Source organism: Asterias amurensis, chromosome 3 (assembly GCF_032118995.1).
Source record: "Asterias amurensis chromosome 3, ASM3211899v1".
Classification (NCBI taxonomy): Eukaryota; Metazoa; Echinodermata; class Asteroidea; order Forcipulatida; family Asteriidae; genus Asterias; species Asterias amurensis.
In genome coordinates this window covers 13,520,246-13,539,623 of record NC_092650.1, presented here as the reverse complement: position 1 = coordinate 13,539,623, position 19,378 = coordinate 13,520,246, and the positions used below count along the sequence as shown (strand labels likewise).

Genomic DNA, 19,378 nt, shown 5'->3' with positions numbered 1-19,378 from the left:
TTAGAGCAGTTGCAGGTTGACTGGCTGGCACCTCGAGCAAAGATATTTACAAATATGGAGGCTGCCGACATTGGGATAGATAGCTCAGTTGGTAGAGAGCCAGCACATTATTAATCTGGAGGTCGCAGGTTTTAGCAAATTTTGTTTCTTTTTTCAATCCAAAAATTTACTTCTTTTTTTTTAAGAGTCAATATGTTTATTTTTGAAGAAAAGACCGACAACGCAGAAAAAAAATAAGAGAATTTTATGTCTTGCTTGTTATGGTACAAATGAAAAGCGATCATTGTGAGATTACCAGCTTGTAAGAGAACGCAAAAAATACTGGACAAACTGCAACTCACTGACATCAATGTGGTTAAATCTTCTCTATTTAATAAAGAAAGCACCAACGAAGTAATTTCATGTTTTAAACAAAGTTGACATCATTTATCAGTCCAGTTCATGCACATGATAATTCTATTTTACAAGAAAGAAATGGTCGCAATACCCTATGGTATAATTCCACACTATAATTTGACCTTCTCACAATTATTCAACAACGATGTATTTAGTGTCTATTTATGCAACTATTTTTCACACAATTTCAGCTATTGGTAATTACTCAACATAATTAATTATTTTGAGTAATTACCAATAGTGTCCACTGCTTTTAACATAGAAAGTTGCAAAAATGGTAGCTAATTGTGAAAGAAATGGCTGTATCCGAATTGGTGGGCTACAGCGAATGGCTACGGCTGTAACTAAGGATATCTTGCACTTCAACGAATGATGAAAACAACATCCAAAATCTGAAGAGTGATTATCATTGTAACTTATTCCAATTCAATAAACATTCATTCACTTGTTATACTATTTGTGACCCACTCTGTGAAAATGAGTCACATGTCGCCCAATGCAATTTTAAGTTATGGACAGTTTAATGTGGAAAATGTAAAAAAAGAAAAAGAAAAAGAACACTTTTTTTTTTCTTTATAGGATCTTTAGTTGCATGGTTATAGGCAGTAAAGCTATGAATACAACAAGTTTGTGATCATACTTATGTCTAATTTGTATCCTTTTGCACACAATGGTAGTTTAAAATATCATTTTTTTTACTTGTGATTCATTTTTCAAAAAAATAATGGTGTAGTGGCTAATTTCAAACGAGAGTAACTCAGCAACGCGATACACCCCAAAGCTTAGACACATACCAAATTACTGCTGCTGATGTGTTCTTTCCAGCCATGCATTTAACTCAATTCCTGAAATTGCCTACATCTGACTCATTTTCACAGAGCGGGTCACATTAAGTGAACTTGGCAAATGTATTCATTAACTTTTTTAATGAAGCACTGTAGTAATTTGGCATCCGTAGGCAAACTAATTTTTTAGTGATAAACTTGTGCATCACCCAATTTTACAAATTTCCTCATGCAAAGTTCATAATGCCTCCTTCTCGTCTAGTTTGTATTTAACTCAAACATTTCAATATTATATGCTGCAGATTGCTCACGAACAAACAACACACTAAAAGGAGTTCAGATACAAACTCAAATTTAATCAGAAGTATTTATAACCAACTATTTCATCCATCTGTATTTACAAAATGCAGCTTTTAGACTCATGCAACCTGCAGTTGGTATCCATCTAAAGTAATCTCTTACAGGTACACAAGATGTTTACTTTTTGACTATTTTAGTCTTCTCACTGACGTCACATGTCCACAGCAATGTGTGAGGTTTGCCATGCTTTATTGTGTTATGTAAACTCTTGTAATTTCATGCAATCTTATTTTCAGCATCACTTCAGCCATTATCACTAGTTATGTCCACTCTTTAACTCTTTGTGAAAAGAAAACTCCAGTTCTTTCGGGATTGCATACTCTTTCAACTCTCTATATTTCAGGAAAAATCACTTAATAACTGTTCTTATGTAATCACAGATAGTTGTCATGCCTTGTTAGAGAAATGGCTACACCCTTTTTTATCTTTTTCCTATCTCATAGTAGACCGATCCAGTAGGCTCCGCCCACGACGCACATGTGAGCAAGAACACGTGGGGCTCTCCAATGCCTTTCTGCACAGCTCTGCTGCGCGCGCCAATACGCGCACGCATATTGGACCTTATTTGTCGGACCTTCGTTGCATTGTGATTGGTCAATACGCAATGGGCGGAGCTTAATGGATCGGTCTAATCCCCTGCTACATGATCCCATGATCCATTAGCTGCGCCTACAATAGCAACTGTCAATCAATGGTGTCCATGTGGATAGTGCATACGACTCAAGCCCCCTCCACCCAGACCCTAGAGGGCTTCACAATTCCGATCGACAGAAGGTACAATAAAACCTCCCCACCCAACCTTAATTCCACTGGCTCAACTCCAGATTGTATCCATTAAGGAGCAATCCAAAATGTTCAACATTTTCACAGTCATAGAAAGAGTACGACAAATGGGGGGTGGGGTTGGGGTTACCTACCTTAAATCAGTACTTATCAATTTTATGTTCATTAGTATCGATAAGCGTTATTATTTTAACACTCGTTACGTAGCAACGCCTCCTCCCAACCAGACAGTTTGATCAATTTAAAAGCTGGTAGTAAAGTTTTTCAGTGAACTTCCAAAACGAATTTTTGTTTTTCTCTGTTGATTCTACTGTAGAAATATCAACATCTTTCAAAGTCGTATGCGGCCTCAGACCCTATGACTGTAAAATAAGTACTCCCTGTACTAGAACTCTCTCTTCGACCTAATATTGACAAATTAAGATGACCACTGATCAATTAAAATGTCCTCCATAACTCCTTAATCCATAACTCCTTAATCCATCACAGCCATCCTCTTTTACTATTCCTCCTCTCTTCCTTCTTATAATCGTCTTCGTTCTCGAACATCTCCCTGTCGTACCCCTCCTCCAGGTCTAGCTCTGCCTCTCTAGAGACGATGGACACCGGTTGGCGTGGGAGACAGCGGAGTACGGCGTCGATGCTTAACACGCTCAGGTTGTCCTCCCCGTCTCGTTGTAGGACTCCGAATGACTCGAGCAGTCTGGCTCCGGCTGTGATGTCAAACTCCACATTTGCTTTGCTTCGTTCGTACACCCAGCCTTCAATCTTACGCTCTAAGAGAGAGGCTGGAATACCGCCTGGATCATGGAAAGGGAAGTAATAGACTGATTAGTACAGTGTTTCGAACATAAACTAGAATTATATGCCAAATTACTCTTTACTACTTTAAAAAAAAAGGTGGCATGTACAAGCAGTGGCCGGTGGATCTAGTTCACCGGACCCAGGCACCCAAGCTCTGTTATTGTCAGCAGTAGAGTGTGAGTTTGATACCCGGTCTTAACACATTAGCAAGGCACTCAAATTGATTCGTTAAAAGTTTGGAAGGTGGTACACATGTACATTCTGCTCTACCAGCCAGGCTCCTAGTGGAGGATACACACTCACTGTGACGAGGGAAACCCTGTTTCTACCCCAAGAGCAGGTGGCATGTGCTCTTGGTGTCAGTTGATTTCGGTCGATAGCCCAAATGATGTTAGGCAATCTCTCATAAAAAAAACTAACAAAAAACTATTAGACGAAACTTGTGAATTCCGCTTAAAGCTGTTGGACACTTTCGGTAAACAGTATTGTCCAAAGGCCCACACTTTGTGTATCACAACTTAGGGTCCTAACAACTATAGTTACGTCCTGGATATTGGGGTACATTTCTGGGGCGGAAAATTTTCAAAGCTTCACAACTCAAATCTTACCTGCAACAAGCCACTAATTTCAACAGATTCACATTACATGGCAGCATACATTTTTCTGCGGTGGGTTTTGATCGTCATCTATTCTTCACAAATCCGTCATTTTCATGAAATAATGCAGCTCCAAACATTATGGAATTTCCATTTTTGTTTGTACTCTCACAGTCTACCGTGTGTACGCAAGACGCGCAAATCTTGCGTTGCGTTTCCGTGTTTACGCTGTGAGTCAAGACACGGTGACCACGGCTTGTTGCAGGCAACATTTGAGTTATGAAGCTTTGAAAATTTTTCGCCCCAGAAACGGGCCTTAATAGATAGGACTCTGTATCTGTGTAGAGAGGACGAGTCCTATATAGGGCTAGGATAGATATAGAAACACTGAAATATGCTACAGCTTTGCAATACCTTGTGAGATGGGTAGAGTACTTCCTTCAGACCCCTCAGTAATTGAAGATGTTGTAGGAGGTGCTCTCTCCGCAAGAAGAAAAGCATAAGTAAGTAACGCCTCCTTGAATGTCTCCTCCTGAGCTCTGTCAACCAAGAGGGTCAGCAAACCCCGATTGTTGGCAACATTCTTGTAGTACAGTGTCCGTGATAACTGCATCATGTAGCGTGTGCGTCGATTCTTGTATTTGTTCCAGGCGCTGAGTGCTATCAGACCCGTTACCGATGCTGTGACTAGTGTCCAGTCGAGATTGATGTCCGCTAGGAAGGTTACTCCCTTTATGAGGAGACTTATTGACCCGATGGTGATGAAAGTCGCCAAGACGCCTTGATCCCACCTCGTCATCTGAATCTTGCCGTCTGGTAAGAGCTGCTCGAGGGCCCCCGTTGGGATCTCTTTGAACATCTTTAAGATGAGTTTCTTATCTCCTTTGGGACGCACTGCTAGGACGACCCTCCTGTAGTACTCCATCGGGGCTGGAGGTTGTTGTCTTGTTGCACGGTAGAAGAAGGAGGAGGTAAGACGCTTGTAGAAGGGAACTTTCTCCTTGGGTAGCTCCTTGCCTAGAGCCCAGAATCTTAAGATATCATACTTCTTTGGATTCACCGCCACCTACAAAATTAAAAATAGCTTAATTTATGGGTGTGTGTATGTCAAGGATGGAAAATATTTTAAAACTTGTAATTGGTAATTTGAAGAAACCCTGCCCCTCGAAAAAAATAAAATAAAAAAAATCTGAGCAACAATGGTTGAAAGCATAGTCCACCAAGGGTGAGCGGATCAACAAAATGATTCATTATTAGGCCATTATTGCTGAAGTAAAAGTTTCAGGTAGGCATAATACCAAGTTTCCAAACTGTTGATATTATGGGGCCAGTTGATGTGGCTCAACTGTCTCGGCCGTTGCTCTCGACCAATAGGAAACTGTCTTAAATGAACAGGTGCAAGCTCGCGTGTCACGCCCATGTTTCAACACTTTTTACTGGTCATAAACAAAGGTTTATACACACTCATGTGACGCGCTCTCCACCAATAGGAATAGCGAAACTGTCTGAGGTATTTATGAATACTGATTATATATACTCACACTAACACCTTCACCGGTCACATGTTCAGCCAGCGCTTTCTCAATGACACCTTTGGGTAGTTCATGGAAGTTTGCCTTAGCCATGATTATACTCAGCTTCCTCAGCAGCCAGAATTCACTGTCTAATCTGTCTTTGTTTCGCCAGAGTTTTGTCATCATTGTGTCTTTGTCCGGGTTGACTGGCTCAAAGAGTTGCTATGGAAATCAAAGCAAAGAATAAACTAATACATCCTAAAATTATTGATTTATTGCATTAGTTTATGTAAGAAATGATCTATGTGCTCCAATATTTGAAAAACTTTGGAAAATATGCAAGTAAATGCTTCTGAAGTTGTACACAAGTCTACAATTTCATAGTCTATGGTCGATTTATTTCAAAATGTCGTAGCAGAAAACAGCTGAATTGTGACATAATTTACAATCGTCAAAAACGTTAACCACAAAAAAAGTTATTATAAAAAGCAATGGACGAAGAACATCTACAATTAAACACCAGAATTGGAGAACAATCAAATAGCAAAAACTTGTTGAGGTAGGGTAAGGGGCTATCATGTTCAACGTAAACGCTGCTAAACTTAGTAAATCTGGTCTCGCATTCTAAGGCATGCTCATTGGTTCGCAAGCACGAAGTAAGAAATAGTCATTGGGTCAGTTGGGGTGAGAGTCCTTGCAGAGAAAAACCCCCAAACTAGAATCACAATTTTAGAATATTGAAATGACATCAGTTAAAAAAAAAATCAATTGAGAAACAAATTGCAAGGAGCTTCTAAGAACAGTATTGAAGTAAACAGCAGGCAGATGAAAAAGGTCTGAAATCTCATTCCTTTTGGGCTCAGACAATGGGAATCGATTTGAACTGTTTTATGTCATTGAAGTGAAAGGTATAAAATTACTTCATCAAACTAAAAGGAACAGGTTGCCTTGGATCGGTCGAGTTGGTCTTTGAAAAGCGTTCTTTAACCGTTTGTTATAAAATCGATATGGTTAGAAAGATGTTGTAAAAGTAGAATACAATGATCTACACAAATATGCCTCGAAATTGCACGGTTTTCTTTTTACCTCGTCGACTAACAGGCTTGGCCATTATGGGAGTCAAATTTTTGACTGCCATAAATGGCCGACCATTTTAGTTCGCGACGTAAAATGAAAACCGTGCAATTTCGAGTGATACTTGTGTGGATCATTATGTTCTACTTTTAAAACATCTTTCTAACCATATGCATTTCATAACAAATGGTTTCAAACGCTTTTTTAGGCCAACTCGTCCGATCCAAGGCAACGTGTTCCTTTCAGAATACCTTGAGTTCTGCGAGCACTCCGTAGTATTGATTGATGATTGCACTGTCCAGGGATACGGCTAGCTCCTCAAATATCTTCAACTCATCTTCCTTCAGTAGTCCCTCTTCCTGCATCAAGAGACGAACCAATGATCGCCGCGAGATGGGGATAAACTGCTCTCGAAATCCATGCTCTTCTGATGGCAATGCCAGAACAGGTTGGGTCTCTGCTGTCTCCTTTACAGTGCTGGGAGCTGATTGGCTGGTTGTTGATGAGCTGAGTCGTAATTGGACAAGCTGGCTGCTTGTCGGTAAAGTCCTTGTAGTAATCCATTTCTAGGAACATGTAAATAAATTTGTTAATACTGTCCCATCTCATCAAACTAAATTTGTATGCTTTTATATCTTGTTTATTATTATTTTGTTTATTTTTTATATTTGATCACATCACCACATCACACTTTGATTGTGAGTAGAGTGTGACAAATTTGTTAAATGGTTTGTTGTTTCCAACTGTCAATCAATGACAATGTGAAACCGATGTCGAGTTTACGGGGGCATGTTGTTTTTGTGTGGGTTTTTTTTTTGGGGGGGGGGAGTAGCAAAAATCAAAGTAAGAAAATCCCCAAAGTCAAAAGACCAATATATTTTTTGCAGTCAGTTTCTTGAAAGTTAATTAAACATCTCACCGATTCGCGTTGAGTTAATTGAGCTCTACTTTTAACTGCAAAGATGTGTCCCCTTAAATTAGAGACACTCCTTGCAATCTTGCAGTAGGAAGTCGCCATCTTCAGTTTGGAGAACGACAAAACTATGGAGGGCGCTGTTCGTTGACCTAATAATTTTTGTTTAACGGGGAACGGGTGTGGCGGAATTCTGTACCAGACATTTTCATTTGGGGGTATAACTAGGGCAAAGGCATTTCTATTTGATGTGTCGAGCCATTCATTTGTACATTTTTTTTTAAATCTGGGGTGAGGGCAAGAGAGGGGCCGGGAGGTTCCGAACATGACCCAGTCCCCGCCCCCCTCCGCGGAAGTTTCGTGGAAAGTCTTTTTTCGGTCAGTTGTGATACGCCCTCTATTGACTTAATGTAAAGCTAAAGCTAAATGAAAATATTGGAAGGTCGGACCTTTTTCTGTCTTGACGTTTCTTTGATATGATCCGACTCTTGTTTTGCGGACCAAAGCGAATTGAACTTCCGGATATTTTAAATGGTGAGTTAGTGGTAGGTCAAATGGTTATTGGTTATGTTTGTTTTTTAATGGATAGGTAAATATGGATTATTATTATTTTAAAAACTTTGTATTTGACTTGGTTGGGCCGAGAGCAATGACTGAAGACCAATATGACACCCATGGGAGTTGCACTTGTTGCTTTTCTTATGAAGCACAGTACTAAACTGGTAGGCTTCACTGATTTTTGTTCTGAATTTGTTACAAATTACCATGTTTGTTGTTGGTAATAACTCATTAAGCAGTAGCTGAGTGATATACTGACGATAGACTCATGAGCTAGATTATTTGCTTGTCAACAGCTGCACTGCTGAGGGGATTTGTGCAGACAAGATCATGATATTTATAATTAATATGATCTGACACTTGCTCTACAGTTCTACTGAGTATGTGACACTGAAATTGAGACACCTACATTGGTCGCTATAGTACACTGCTGTGGGCCTACTTTTCTATTTTTCCATCTGTCACATATTATGATATATCGTAGGTCCTGTTTTCGAGGTGTCCCTAAAATCGTGGCAAATCTTTTACCTCTCTGTGCGCGATGTAAACAGTCCCTAGATAAAAATTGTGTGGTTTTATTTGCCAAGCAAAGAGTCTCCTCTACCTTGACCAAAACTTAGAAACACGTAAGGCTCCACTGGTCATTTGCACAAAAGTTTGGTATTTTAGGCATTTCTACAAGGTTCAAAAACATGTCATAATGTTGAGGCCATATAAAAATATTTGCCCACCGAAAAAGTTTCATCAAACACTATTTCAATTCACAATTCATGATGATCAAAATCATGTGACTGAATGTTTTGCTGAGCATTCTGGAAAAAAAATACCGAGGCTTAAAGAAGCCATGTGCCTTATATCATTTTCTAGTATTTTTGGAGATTTTTATTTTTTAACCCTCATATCAATATTATTATTAATATTAAAATTTAAACATCAGCTTGTTGATTCAATTATTACTGTTTATTTATACGCTTTATTGTAAATTTAATTTGACATTTCCCTTCCTGAAAATAAGCAATGTTAGTTTGTTCTTATTAACAGTGGCTCCAGGGCACCACTGCTCCAGGGAGAAGCTAAGGGGGGAAGGGCGTGGGTGGGCTCCTTACTCTATGATTTGTTTCGTCGAGACGGTAGCATAACAAACCTCATAGATAGTTCTAATAAGGAGTTCAGATTCCCCACTTAGTTTTCACATAAATTTAGGGAGATTCAGAAAAAACTATCAAACACAAACTTAAATGTTTTCATTTTGTAGTGTATGAAGATACTTTCGATGTGAAGCATAATAAGATAGTTGGAAGTGGACTCCTGCCTTGTCATGTCTGACGTTGAAGTGATCTGCCCCACTGTGGCCGAGCTGATGGAGCTACCACAACGAAATGTTCCCTGTACAGTGGAAGGCTGCGACAAATTACTGGCGACAACAGCAGCTCGTAAAATGCACGTCATCAAGCGCCATGGAATATACCAGGTACGTGTGTCCTTTTCCCACAGTTACTCTTTTCAAAGTTTGTTGATTGTTTGCTTTCTACTTAAATCACAGTAAAAAAACAAAATTATATTCTTTATCCTCAATGCAAAAATTAATGTCTATGAAAAAAGGATTCAAACTGCCTCTAGCCATCTGGGCCCAATTTCATATAGCTGCTAAGCACAAATAATTGCTTAGCATAAAACTTCTTCCTTGATAAAAACAGTATTACCAACCAAATTACCATTTGTTGCATATTGCTTGTTCCTGGGTTGTTTGCTTACCTGAAAATCACGTGGAAATCCTGTTTTTATCAAGAAAAAAATTTCAAGCTTAGAAAATTTGTGTGCTTAGCAGCTCTATGAAATTTGGCCATGGCTAGCTTGTTGGTATGGTAGTAACTCATTTGGTCAAGCAAGGAAAAGGTCGTGGGTTTGAACCCCCCACCCAAGTGATTTGCTTGTGAATTTTTTCACAGAAAATACTGAGTAAACACTGCTAAACACACATCTACAAAAACAGAGTAACATCAATGCAATGTTTTTGATCAGCTCGCTCATTTTATCTTCAGAAGAAAGCAAACTGCAAGTTTTCAAACTTTACTTACATGTTGGAGATCCAAAGTTTCAAATACTACCTATTTTCACACAATTTTTTAAGTGTTTAGTGTAAATATTATGTCAAAGGTTGTCAGACACTACACAATGTATTCTTTGGTTGGTTGTCATAAACTATAAATGCAGTGAGTGCCTAACAGTTTGCACACACCACCAGCTCCTTCATTTTGCATTAATTACACCTGATGTTGACTGACCTGGACCCAATTTCATAGAGCTGCTAAGCACACAAATTTACTTCAAGCATGAAATTTCTGCCTCGATAAAAACAGGATTACCAGCCAAATTTCCACATGGTTTTCAGGATGAGCAAACAACAGCTGAATACCAGTAACAAGAAACGTGCAACAAATGGAAATTTGGTTGGTAATCCTGTTTTTATCAAGGAAGAAATGTCATGCTGAGCACATTTTTGTGCTTAGCAGCTATATGAAATTGGGCCCTGATGGATCTATTTGGCATCATCTGAAAGAGTTCAGTTTTTTCAATCCAGCTGTGACTTTGATCTTGTGATTCTTCTTGTTAATTTTTGGAAATTTTAATTGTTATGTCTGCGTTATTACCAAACTGTGGATCTTAACAAATGATAATGCAATTTTAGAGTTGATTAAAACGACTGATTATATGTGTGTTTGCAGACCAACAGCAACATTCTAAGGTTGGAATTCCAACTTCTTCAAGGATAACAAATCGGAGGTTAAGATGCTCACCCAATGTGTTTTCCCCCTTATTTTTGTTTCACAGGACAACTCAGACAAGAACATGTTCTCCAATCATCCCCAATCCAAGACTGTAGCCGTCAAAAAGCACTTCTTTTGCCCTGTTAAGGATTGCAATCGTAACAGAAATGGGAGCAATCCATTCACAAAGTTGTGGTCACTAAAACAGGTATAAGTAGCAGATATTTAATTGACCTCCTCCCTACATATTCCAAGTAACCCTTTCCCTTTGTGGACACTATTGGTATTTACTCAAAACATATATTAGCATAGTACCTTACTTGGTAATGAGCAATGGAGAGCAGTTATTTAAAAGTTAAGACCTGTTAAGGTATGGCCCACTTAGACGAGTGTAAACTTTGCATCTTGTCAAGGAAAAAGGGTTTGTCAGTTGAGGTCGGAAAAAAAAACACCTAAAAACTAAACAAAAGTTGTTTGTACACGGTAGCGTTAGTGACGGTTAGAAATAGAGCTTCTTATTCAAATCGGCCATGCCAATACACAATCATTGCCTACTAGGGTCAACTGACACTATTGGTAATTGTCGAAGACCAGTCTTCTCACTTGCTGTATCTCAACATACACAAAATAGTCTGGTCCCTATTTGCAAAATGATTATTAGCATTCATTACTGCTGTTCGATACAAGGAACATATATCTAAGTTACGACTAAGATGGAGACAATAAGATAAAGGTCTAGAAATGCAAATTGCAAACATTACCAAGTTGTTCCACAGATGTCCTAACAATTCTTCTTATATACAATCTACTGACAGCATTATCAGCAAGTTCATGGAGAGAGGCACTACTTGTGCAGCAAGTGCGACTTCCCGTTTGCCTTCGAGATCCAACGTCTTAAACATGAGAAGAAGTGTGGCATAGTGTACACATGCTTAGACTGCAATGTTCCCTTCACAACCAGACAGGCTCTGTGTATGCACGCTAAGAGGAAACAACACAGATTGCCGGTAACTGAAAAGACTGCAGGGTAAGTTTCATGTCGGCCTTAGGGCCTTGTCACACAAGGCAACTTTTACAGCCAACTTGGGGGCAATCAACTGCAGCGCATGCTACAGGACCACGTTGGTAGCACACGAGTTGATTGTCAACCATGTCTTATGATCAACAAAAGACAAATTTTAACATTCAAGTTGGAATGCCCTTTCTTCTTGGAGATTGCCTGGAACTTGTTGCCTGTAAATTGCCTCGTGTGACATGGCTCTAATTCACAAGATTGCCATCTTTGTACAATATAGATGGATTGCATATGATGTCATTGACCACCATCTTTGATGAAACGTGCAGGCATAAAAGGCTATCATTGGCTGAGAGTTTTGCGCAGCGCGTACAAATATGCACTTGTCCATTGTTTATCATCAAATATGGCAGTCGATGATGCTACGTGCAATCCATCTATTCAATGAACAAGGAAGGGTGGAGTGAGATCCTGTTGGTAAGTTAGGCGTTGTTTCAAGTAGCAAACACTATGTGCGTGCGACCAATGTAGTCCTAAGTATTGTTTGAAGCTTTGCATGTTGTGGAGGAATAGGAAGATGTTATAAATAAATACTAAACTTGCAGGGATAACCATGTGTAATAAACACAAGGTTTATACATGGTTAACACGTGGTTGTACCCGCAAGTTTGCTATTTATTCACAATACGGTCCTGTAATGAGTTTCAAATGTAAGTTGTAACCAGAGTATTTTGGGCAGTTTGCAGCTGGGGCAACCTCACTCTCCACAGCCTTAGCTCTGAACTTGGGCACAGAGTGTTCTTAGTAGCAGTTAATTGCCATAGCTCTTAGAGACAATCTTTATATTGCATGGTAACACACCCTTTTTACATCTGGTTTTTAAGCAATCGGATTCTAAAAACATTTCTTGTCTATTTTGTCTTCTTAGGGCAGCATCATCCCAACAACGTGGCAACAAAAGAGAAACACTAGAAAATACTCCCTCGTCTTCATCTGCAGAAACTATTCCGACTCTTCGGAAGATAATAACAATCCCTATCCCTGCAGGTAGTCTACCACGCCTCATTACAACCCCAGAACCACTACAGACTATTGAAACTTCCTCCTCAACAGGGATTAAGACTCCTCTTAAGAAGTCACCGACAAAGAAGCACTCGAAGACGGAGCGCTTTCTGCTGCCCAAACCATCCATACTCAGTGTCCACAGAGCCGCTGCGTTACATCCACACACCACACAGATTGTGACCATCAACAAGGGGTTAGTTACAAGCGTCCCGCTCTCAATAGCTCCCAGCCCTCCCGCCAAGAAGCTGAAGAAAACACTCTCAACGCAGACATGTGGATTCAAAGGGAGCGTAGCTTCACTCAATAAAGGGGTGAGTGTTCCACAAGGAAGCATTCATTCAGCTTCGCATCCAAGGGGAAAGAGAAACGGCACAAGGATTTTTAGAGATTTAGGAATGAACACACAGCTGAACAGTTTGGCCAACTGTGAGACGCAGACCGTTGTGAAGCTGAGTACAGCACATACACAAACACTGGGTGATGTCATCATGTGTGAAGCTCTCCTGTCGGCAAATATAGAGACACATAATCATCCAAGCCAACAGCAACATCAACAGCTGCAGCAGCAGCAGCAACAACACCAACAACAACAAAAACAACAATTTCAACAACAGCAACATTTGCAACAACCACGACATCAACAATTTCATCAACAGCAACATTTACAACAACCACCACCACCACAACAACAACAACAACATCAACAACAACATCAACAACCACAACCACAAAGTCAACAACAACAACAACAACTGCAGTTTCCTGAGTTGCAGCAGCCGTATCAAGGGAATCCATCACAGCAGTTACACCAAGGCATTCCAGCCTTCACGAGGCAAACTCAAACAAACCAGCCACTCCATGTGGAAGCTTCTTGTTCTCTTCCAAGCAGTGTGAGCATCGCAGGTCTGGAGCCGCTTCAGGTTCCTCAATACACGATGCAAACACAAACCCAATTCAGCACCAACACCACAACCACCTCTGATGTTCAAACAGAAAGCTGGCTCTCCTCCTTGGTGAATGACCAAGGTACTTTCACACACAAGGCCGGTGTTCCCACACAGACTGATCTCAGCCTTCTCGATTTCCTGAATCTAAACAACTCTGAAACTCAAACAGTACTTAGCCACTCAGCTCTTGAGGCATCAGCATCTACCCTGAGCACATCAACACAGACCTATCGTCATCCTGCAAGCTCCAATCTAACAGAGACCAGCATTCAAACGATAATGCCCCAGCCTCAGGTCTCTGATAATGGCAATATCCCCCAGAGTACAATGGAGACGCAGACAAACTTCTACAGCGCCTGCTTGGACGCTCTTCTACTCAATGAATCACAGAGTCAGACAAGTCCCGCCAGAACTTTTAATGATGATTTGGAATCCTGCTGCCAGCAGACACAGACCCTGTCACATATCCCTCAAACAGATCACCAAGAAACCCAGACATCACTCCCAAACCTCAACATCAGTAACAGCGACTTCCTTCTTCTGGACATGTACACACAGACAGCACAGCGAGGTCTACAGAACTCCTCCTTGCAAACTCAGACAGATCCGTTTCTCGAATACAGCCTCTCCAGCATGCAGACCCAAACTATGACTGACTTTGATATTGGGGCATTTGATTTCCATTCAATATCTGTGCAGACCGACTCTCAGCTGGTCAGTGATCCTGTCAATCAATTGACCAATGCAAATACTACACAGGTACAGACCCAGACTAGCAATTGGAAGCCTGCGGGAGGAGACACTGCGGCCAGGGATGTGCAAACTGAAACGGATCGTATGGAACGACTGTATGATATGTGCTCAGTGGCATTTACTGACAACCACACTCAAACAGGGTAAGGCGAAGGTTGTGGAAATGGCAAGGGGATTTCCAGCCATTATTTCATATTTTTATTCTCCAGTACATGCATAACAACCACATTGGGCCAGAGTTTTTCTGTGGATACCTGTAAAGTTTGTTGTGCCTGCCGTTGATTTCACCAAACTCTTTCTAACTTAGGATTAATCTTAGGACGAGTTGAGTCCCGTATCCAAATACGTAGGAAGCATTGAACCCATCCTAAGTTAGGACGAGTTACTCGTCCTAACTCGAGTTAGGATTAATCTTAGAGTTTCGTGAAATCGGCTGCAGGTCTAATTGCACCCCTCTGTATTCAAGAACATGTTTCTCTTGAAGCAATAAATGCTTAGTTTGTCTTTAATTATCATGAAAAGCCTGCCAAAGTAGCTTTTGCTAGTATGTATACATGTAGAATAAGCATAGTATGATTTATTTATTTGAATTATAAAAAAAACTAAAAGGCTGACACTATTAAAATTCACAAAGCTAAAGATATACACATTTACAAAAATATTGAAACATATCTCAACAAAGTAAGAAACAAAATCTTATGGTCACATACACAATTGTAGTTAAGGATACTTGCTCAAGGATACTGGTGTCATGATTGTGATTTGAACCCACACCCTGATGACTTTCAAACCAGAACTCGGGTTTGGGGCAGTCGCAGAGACCATTTGGCCTACAAAATTGCTTTACCGATACCAGCTGAAATACCAAATGATTTATACTTTATGAGTAGTGCCTTGCTAAAATAAAAGGCGCTGAGTAGATCTTAAACAGGCCTTTCAAACCGGCAGGGTCGTGGACATGTGATGGACCGACTCTGCAAGATTATCAATGGCCGATATAAGCCCTTTTTTATTAAAAAGCGTTACAATTTAGGAAAATCTGTAAAACGTTTATGTTTTGTAGATTTAAGTTTTCAATTCCTTTTATGTTCTCCGGCTCAGTTGTCTGAGACGCAGTTGTGGGTATGCTGCGTGCTTGTTGATTTTGCATTGTGTAACTTTATGTATTGATTGCATTACACAAATTTGTGCTTGTTCAAGCTAGAGTGCCAATGCGTGTATATTTTAGAGCACGAATGCGCATTCACAGTTTCAGTCATGTCTTTATCACCTGCTTAAAACCAGTCTTAAAGACACTAGACAGTGGACACTATTGGTAATTGTCAAAGACCAGTCTCCTCGCTTGGTGTATCTAAACATGATAACAAAAAACAAACCTGTGAAAATTTGAACTCAATTGGTCCTCGAAGTTGCAAGATAATAATGAAAGAAAAAACACCCTTGTCACAATATCAAATTCAAATACTTTAGTGGAAAATTACTTATTTCTCTTGAAAACTACGTTACTTCAGAGAGAGCCGTTTCTCACAATGTTTTATACCATCAACAGCTCTCCATTGCTTGTTACCAGATAAGTTTTTATGCTAACAACTATTTTGAGTGATTACTAAAAGTGTCCGGTGCCTTTAAGTGGTCATGTGACCACCGTTTAACCTAAACTAACTGGGGTAATAGAATGTAGACGAAAGCGTTTACAAAATGTTGCTGCCAAAAGGGACGTATTGAATGTATTATATTTAAACAGTACTTTCAAGACATGAAATGTTATATTTTTATATTTTCTATAGTGTACTATGTATTTTATGGCAAAAGTTTATGTTGATAAGCGTTGTGGTTGGAAGTGGTATTAATTATTTATTTTTGTTTTTCAATTTTGTACACCTTATTTGTCTTTCAAAAAAAAGTTTTCAAAGAATAATATTACTATGTAAAATGTAGCTGTGATGCTTATATTATGACTTTAGATGTACACATGTCTAAAATGAGATGATCTCATTGTGTTGAAAGTGTACAACAAGTTTGTTGTAAGTCACAAAACCAAATCATCAGCTGATCAGGGCCCAATTTCATAGAGCTGCTAAGCACAACAATTTGCTAAGCATGAAATTTCTTCCTTGATAAGAACATGATTACCAACCAAATTTCCACATGATTTTCAGGATAAGCAAACAACAACTGAATAAAGTAACAAGCAATATGCAACAAATAGACGATTGGTTGGTAATCCTTTTTTATCAAGGAATAAATTTCATGCTCAGCAAATTTTAGTACTTAGCAGCACTGTGAAATTGGGTCCAGCTGATATCAAATGTGTGTCTTTTTTGTTTAAGTGGTACAGTAAATAGTTACAAGGGACCAGGGTGCCATAATTTAAAATAGCTCTGTAGGCCTAATCTTGTCCCCAAAAAATAGTGAGCGCTTTGAGATGCCCATAGATAAATAGTAGCAAATATGAGTTACTGTTATTATCATTATTAATTGTGACCTGGGGCCAATTTCATAGAGCTGCTTAAGCAAAAAATTTGCTGAAGCATGAAAATAGCTTGCTTGTTTTACACATGTTACTGGCAAAAATGTCATGCCACATACATTGCTTGTGACTGGTATTTAGCTGTATTTAGCCCAGGGCCCAATTTCATAGAGCTGCTTAAGCACAAAATTGTGCTTAACAAAAAAATCTTTGCTTAGTAAAATCAGATTACCAGCTAAGACTCCACTCAATTGTTATGCTAAGTTAACAACAGCCAAATACCAGTCACAAGCAATGTATGTGGCATGACATTTTTGCCAGTAACATGTGTAAAACAAGCAAGCTTTTTTTGTGCTTAAGCGAATGTTTTGCTTAAGCAGCTCTAATGAAATCGGGCCCTGGTTGGTAGCAATGGCATTTTATTTACAATTAATGGGGACTGCAGTAGAAGCCATGGCACATTAGTATAAAGTACTTGAAGTGGCTGTCAACTACTTGCCAATTTCAACTTTTATTTGATTGGTTTTAAATGTTTTTTTCAGTTTTCCCTAAAACTTTTAAGCAGAGCTACTGTTGAAACTACATTATTTCTATAAATGTAGTAGTAACTAATTTGTTTATCCCATGCAGTAGATAATAGTAATTTACAGCATTTGTAGTTTTCGTATTTATTTTGTATTTATTTTAGATCTTTTCGGGACATAACTATGCTAACCCCAAATCAAATCAATTGCAAAAAGAATTGATATTGAATAGAATTCACGCCCAATGATTTTGCAATCTCTTCTATAAAAGGGTTTGATGTAACTGCCTTTGTTTAATAGAAAGATAAATAGTTTGTGGGAAAAGGGCTGCTAATTCTATGGTAAGGTTTCGTTTGGTTCTGACTATATTGCCAACTTTTACTATTCTGAAATATAGCATCTTAAATTGTACATTGCATTCTGCTTTAATTCGGGTAAAGTTTTGAAAATGTGATAGTGTTTTTTCAGCTTAAAAACAATGCAATAGAATTAAATGATTTCTTTTTACAAAATTGATGTTGGGTGCAGTATAATTGATTGGATTTCTGTTTTTTTTTTTTAAACATGCATTGATGTCATAATCACTAGATTTGTACGCGGAGTGGGGGGTCAACAGGCGCCCTACCAATTCAACCAAATGATGTCATATACTTGGACCAAGGCCCAATTTCATAGAGCTGCTGAGCACATTAATTTGCTTAGCATGAAATTTCTTTGGATAAAAACAGGATACAACATAATTTCTATTTGTTGCATAATGCTTGTTACTGTTTGTTTGCTTATCCTGAAAATCACGTGAAAATATGGTAATCCTGTTTTTATCAAGGAAGAAATTTCATTCTTAACAAATTTTTGTGCTTAGCAGCTCTATGAAACTGGGCCCTGCATGCATCTTATTTTCGGTTATTAGCCAGCGCCTATTGCAAAGTAAACCATAATCAGCCACCCTGAGTATCCTTTATTGGCATCTTTGACTAAACGGTGTCTCACTGTAAAAGATGGATGTCTTCAGATTCAGCAACATTTTGAAACTTTTTTGAATAGATAATGACAGCCTTGATATCTTCAGACGATTACTTAGAACGATGAATTGAAAATTACAAATTATAAAGGGGAATGGTCAAGAAGTCTTTCAAACAATCAGTAGGGTAATTCGACTCGAGTGAGACTTTGACAACGCTTTGAGTAACACTTTGATTAACACTTTGATGACACTTTGATAACACTTTGAGACTTTGATTCGACTTTGATCACTAACAGTAATCAACTTGAAATAAGTTTTAGGAGTTAAACAACTTTTATGAGTTAAAACTTCAGCTTCAGGGACAATGAAAAGGTCCGTATATGATCACATTTCATTTTCACTTTCCTTCAAACGGACCATCGCGTTGGTCTCTACACAGAGAAGCGCATATGTTAGGAAATGACAAAAGAAAAACTCCCGGTTTTACTAAAATAAGTTTGCCCGGGCGTTGCAATTTAACCCGAGTAAAACCCATTCGGCTTGTCCACATGGGAACGCCATTAACTAATGACGGGTTCAAAGTCACAAGTACACAAACCTACCGAAAATTGTTGACAATTTCTTAGAACCATAAAAGATTAACGGAGCTTATCAAAATCAAAAACGTTTTCATTGATGTAGACAAAGCCTATGCTATCATTTTTACCATGCATTCAGACAGCGTAGGCAGCCGAATTTTCAAAGTAGGTTAAAAGTTGAGTTGCTCATAAAAAACAAATCGTGGAGGTAGAAAAGTGCCCTTTGAATAAAATAATACAAAAGCTGATGATATTTTAGTTATAAGAGATTTAGTTGCTACTTTGAAGAGGACAAACACAAATGGATGTGAGATGATGGAGTAAAACAGAAAAGAGTTGCACAGAAGGTTGACCCACTATATAACTATATAGGGGCAGTTTGTAGGTTTAGATTAGCCATTTTGATCTGGACCATAGTTTTATCAAGGGGAAAACTATAAAGTGATTGCAGTGATTTCCCCGGTAAGTCCCTGCGCTCCCCCGGCTTGCTTTCGAAGTGTGACGCATGCAC

The 19,378-nt window shown here is 39.0% G+C and overlaps 2 protein-coding genes across 2 annotated transcripts; one reads left to right on the top strand and one right to left on the bottom strand.

Annotated features, from left to right (window-relative positions):
- Positions 1-388: 388 nt before the first annotated feature.
- On the bottom strand, positions 389-7,570 carry LOC139935249 (transmembrane protein 143-like). The gene is made up of 5 exons (XM_071929760.1): positions 7,232-7,570; positions 6,564-6,878; positions 5,266-5,460; positions 4,139-4,790; positions 389-3,124 (listed from the first exon to the last, which is right to left on the bottom strand). The coding sequence occupies exons 1-5, from the start codon at positions 7,550-7,552 to the stop codon at positions 2,808-2,810; spliced, it is 1,800 nt and encodes a 599-aa protein (XP_071785861.1). The 5' UTR covers positions 7,553-7,570; the 3' UTR covers positions 389-2,807.
- Positions 7,571-7,673: 103 nt separating this feature from the next.
- On the top strand, positions 7,674-17,803 carry LOC139935257 (uncharacterized). Its single transcript, XM_071929766.1, has 5 exons — positions 7,674-7,759; positions 9,039-9,254; positions 10,616-10,759; positions 11,367-11,578; positions 12,495-17,803. Exons 2-5 carry the CDS (start codon positions 9,102-9,104, stop codon positions 14,476-14,478), a joined length of 2,493 nt encoding a protein of 830 aa, XP_071785867.1. The 5' UTR covers positions 7,674-7,759; positions 9,039-9,101; the 3' UTR covers positions 14,479-17,803.
- The last annotated feature ends 1,575 nt before the right edge of the window (positions 17,804-19,378 follow it).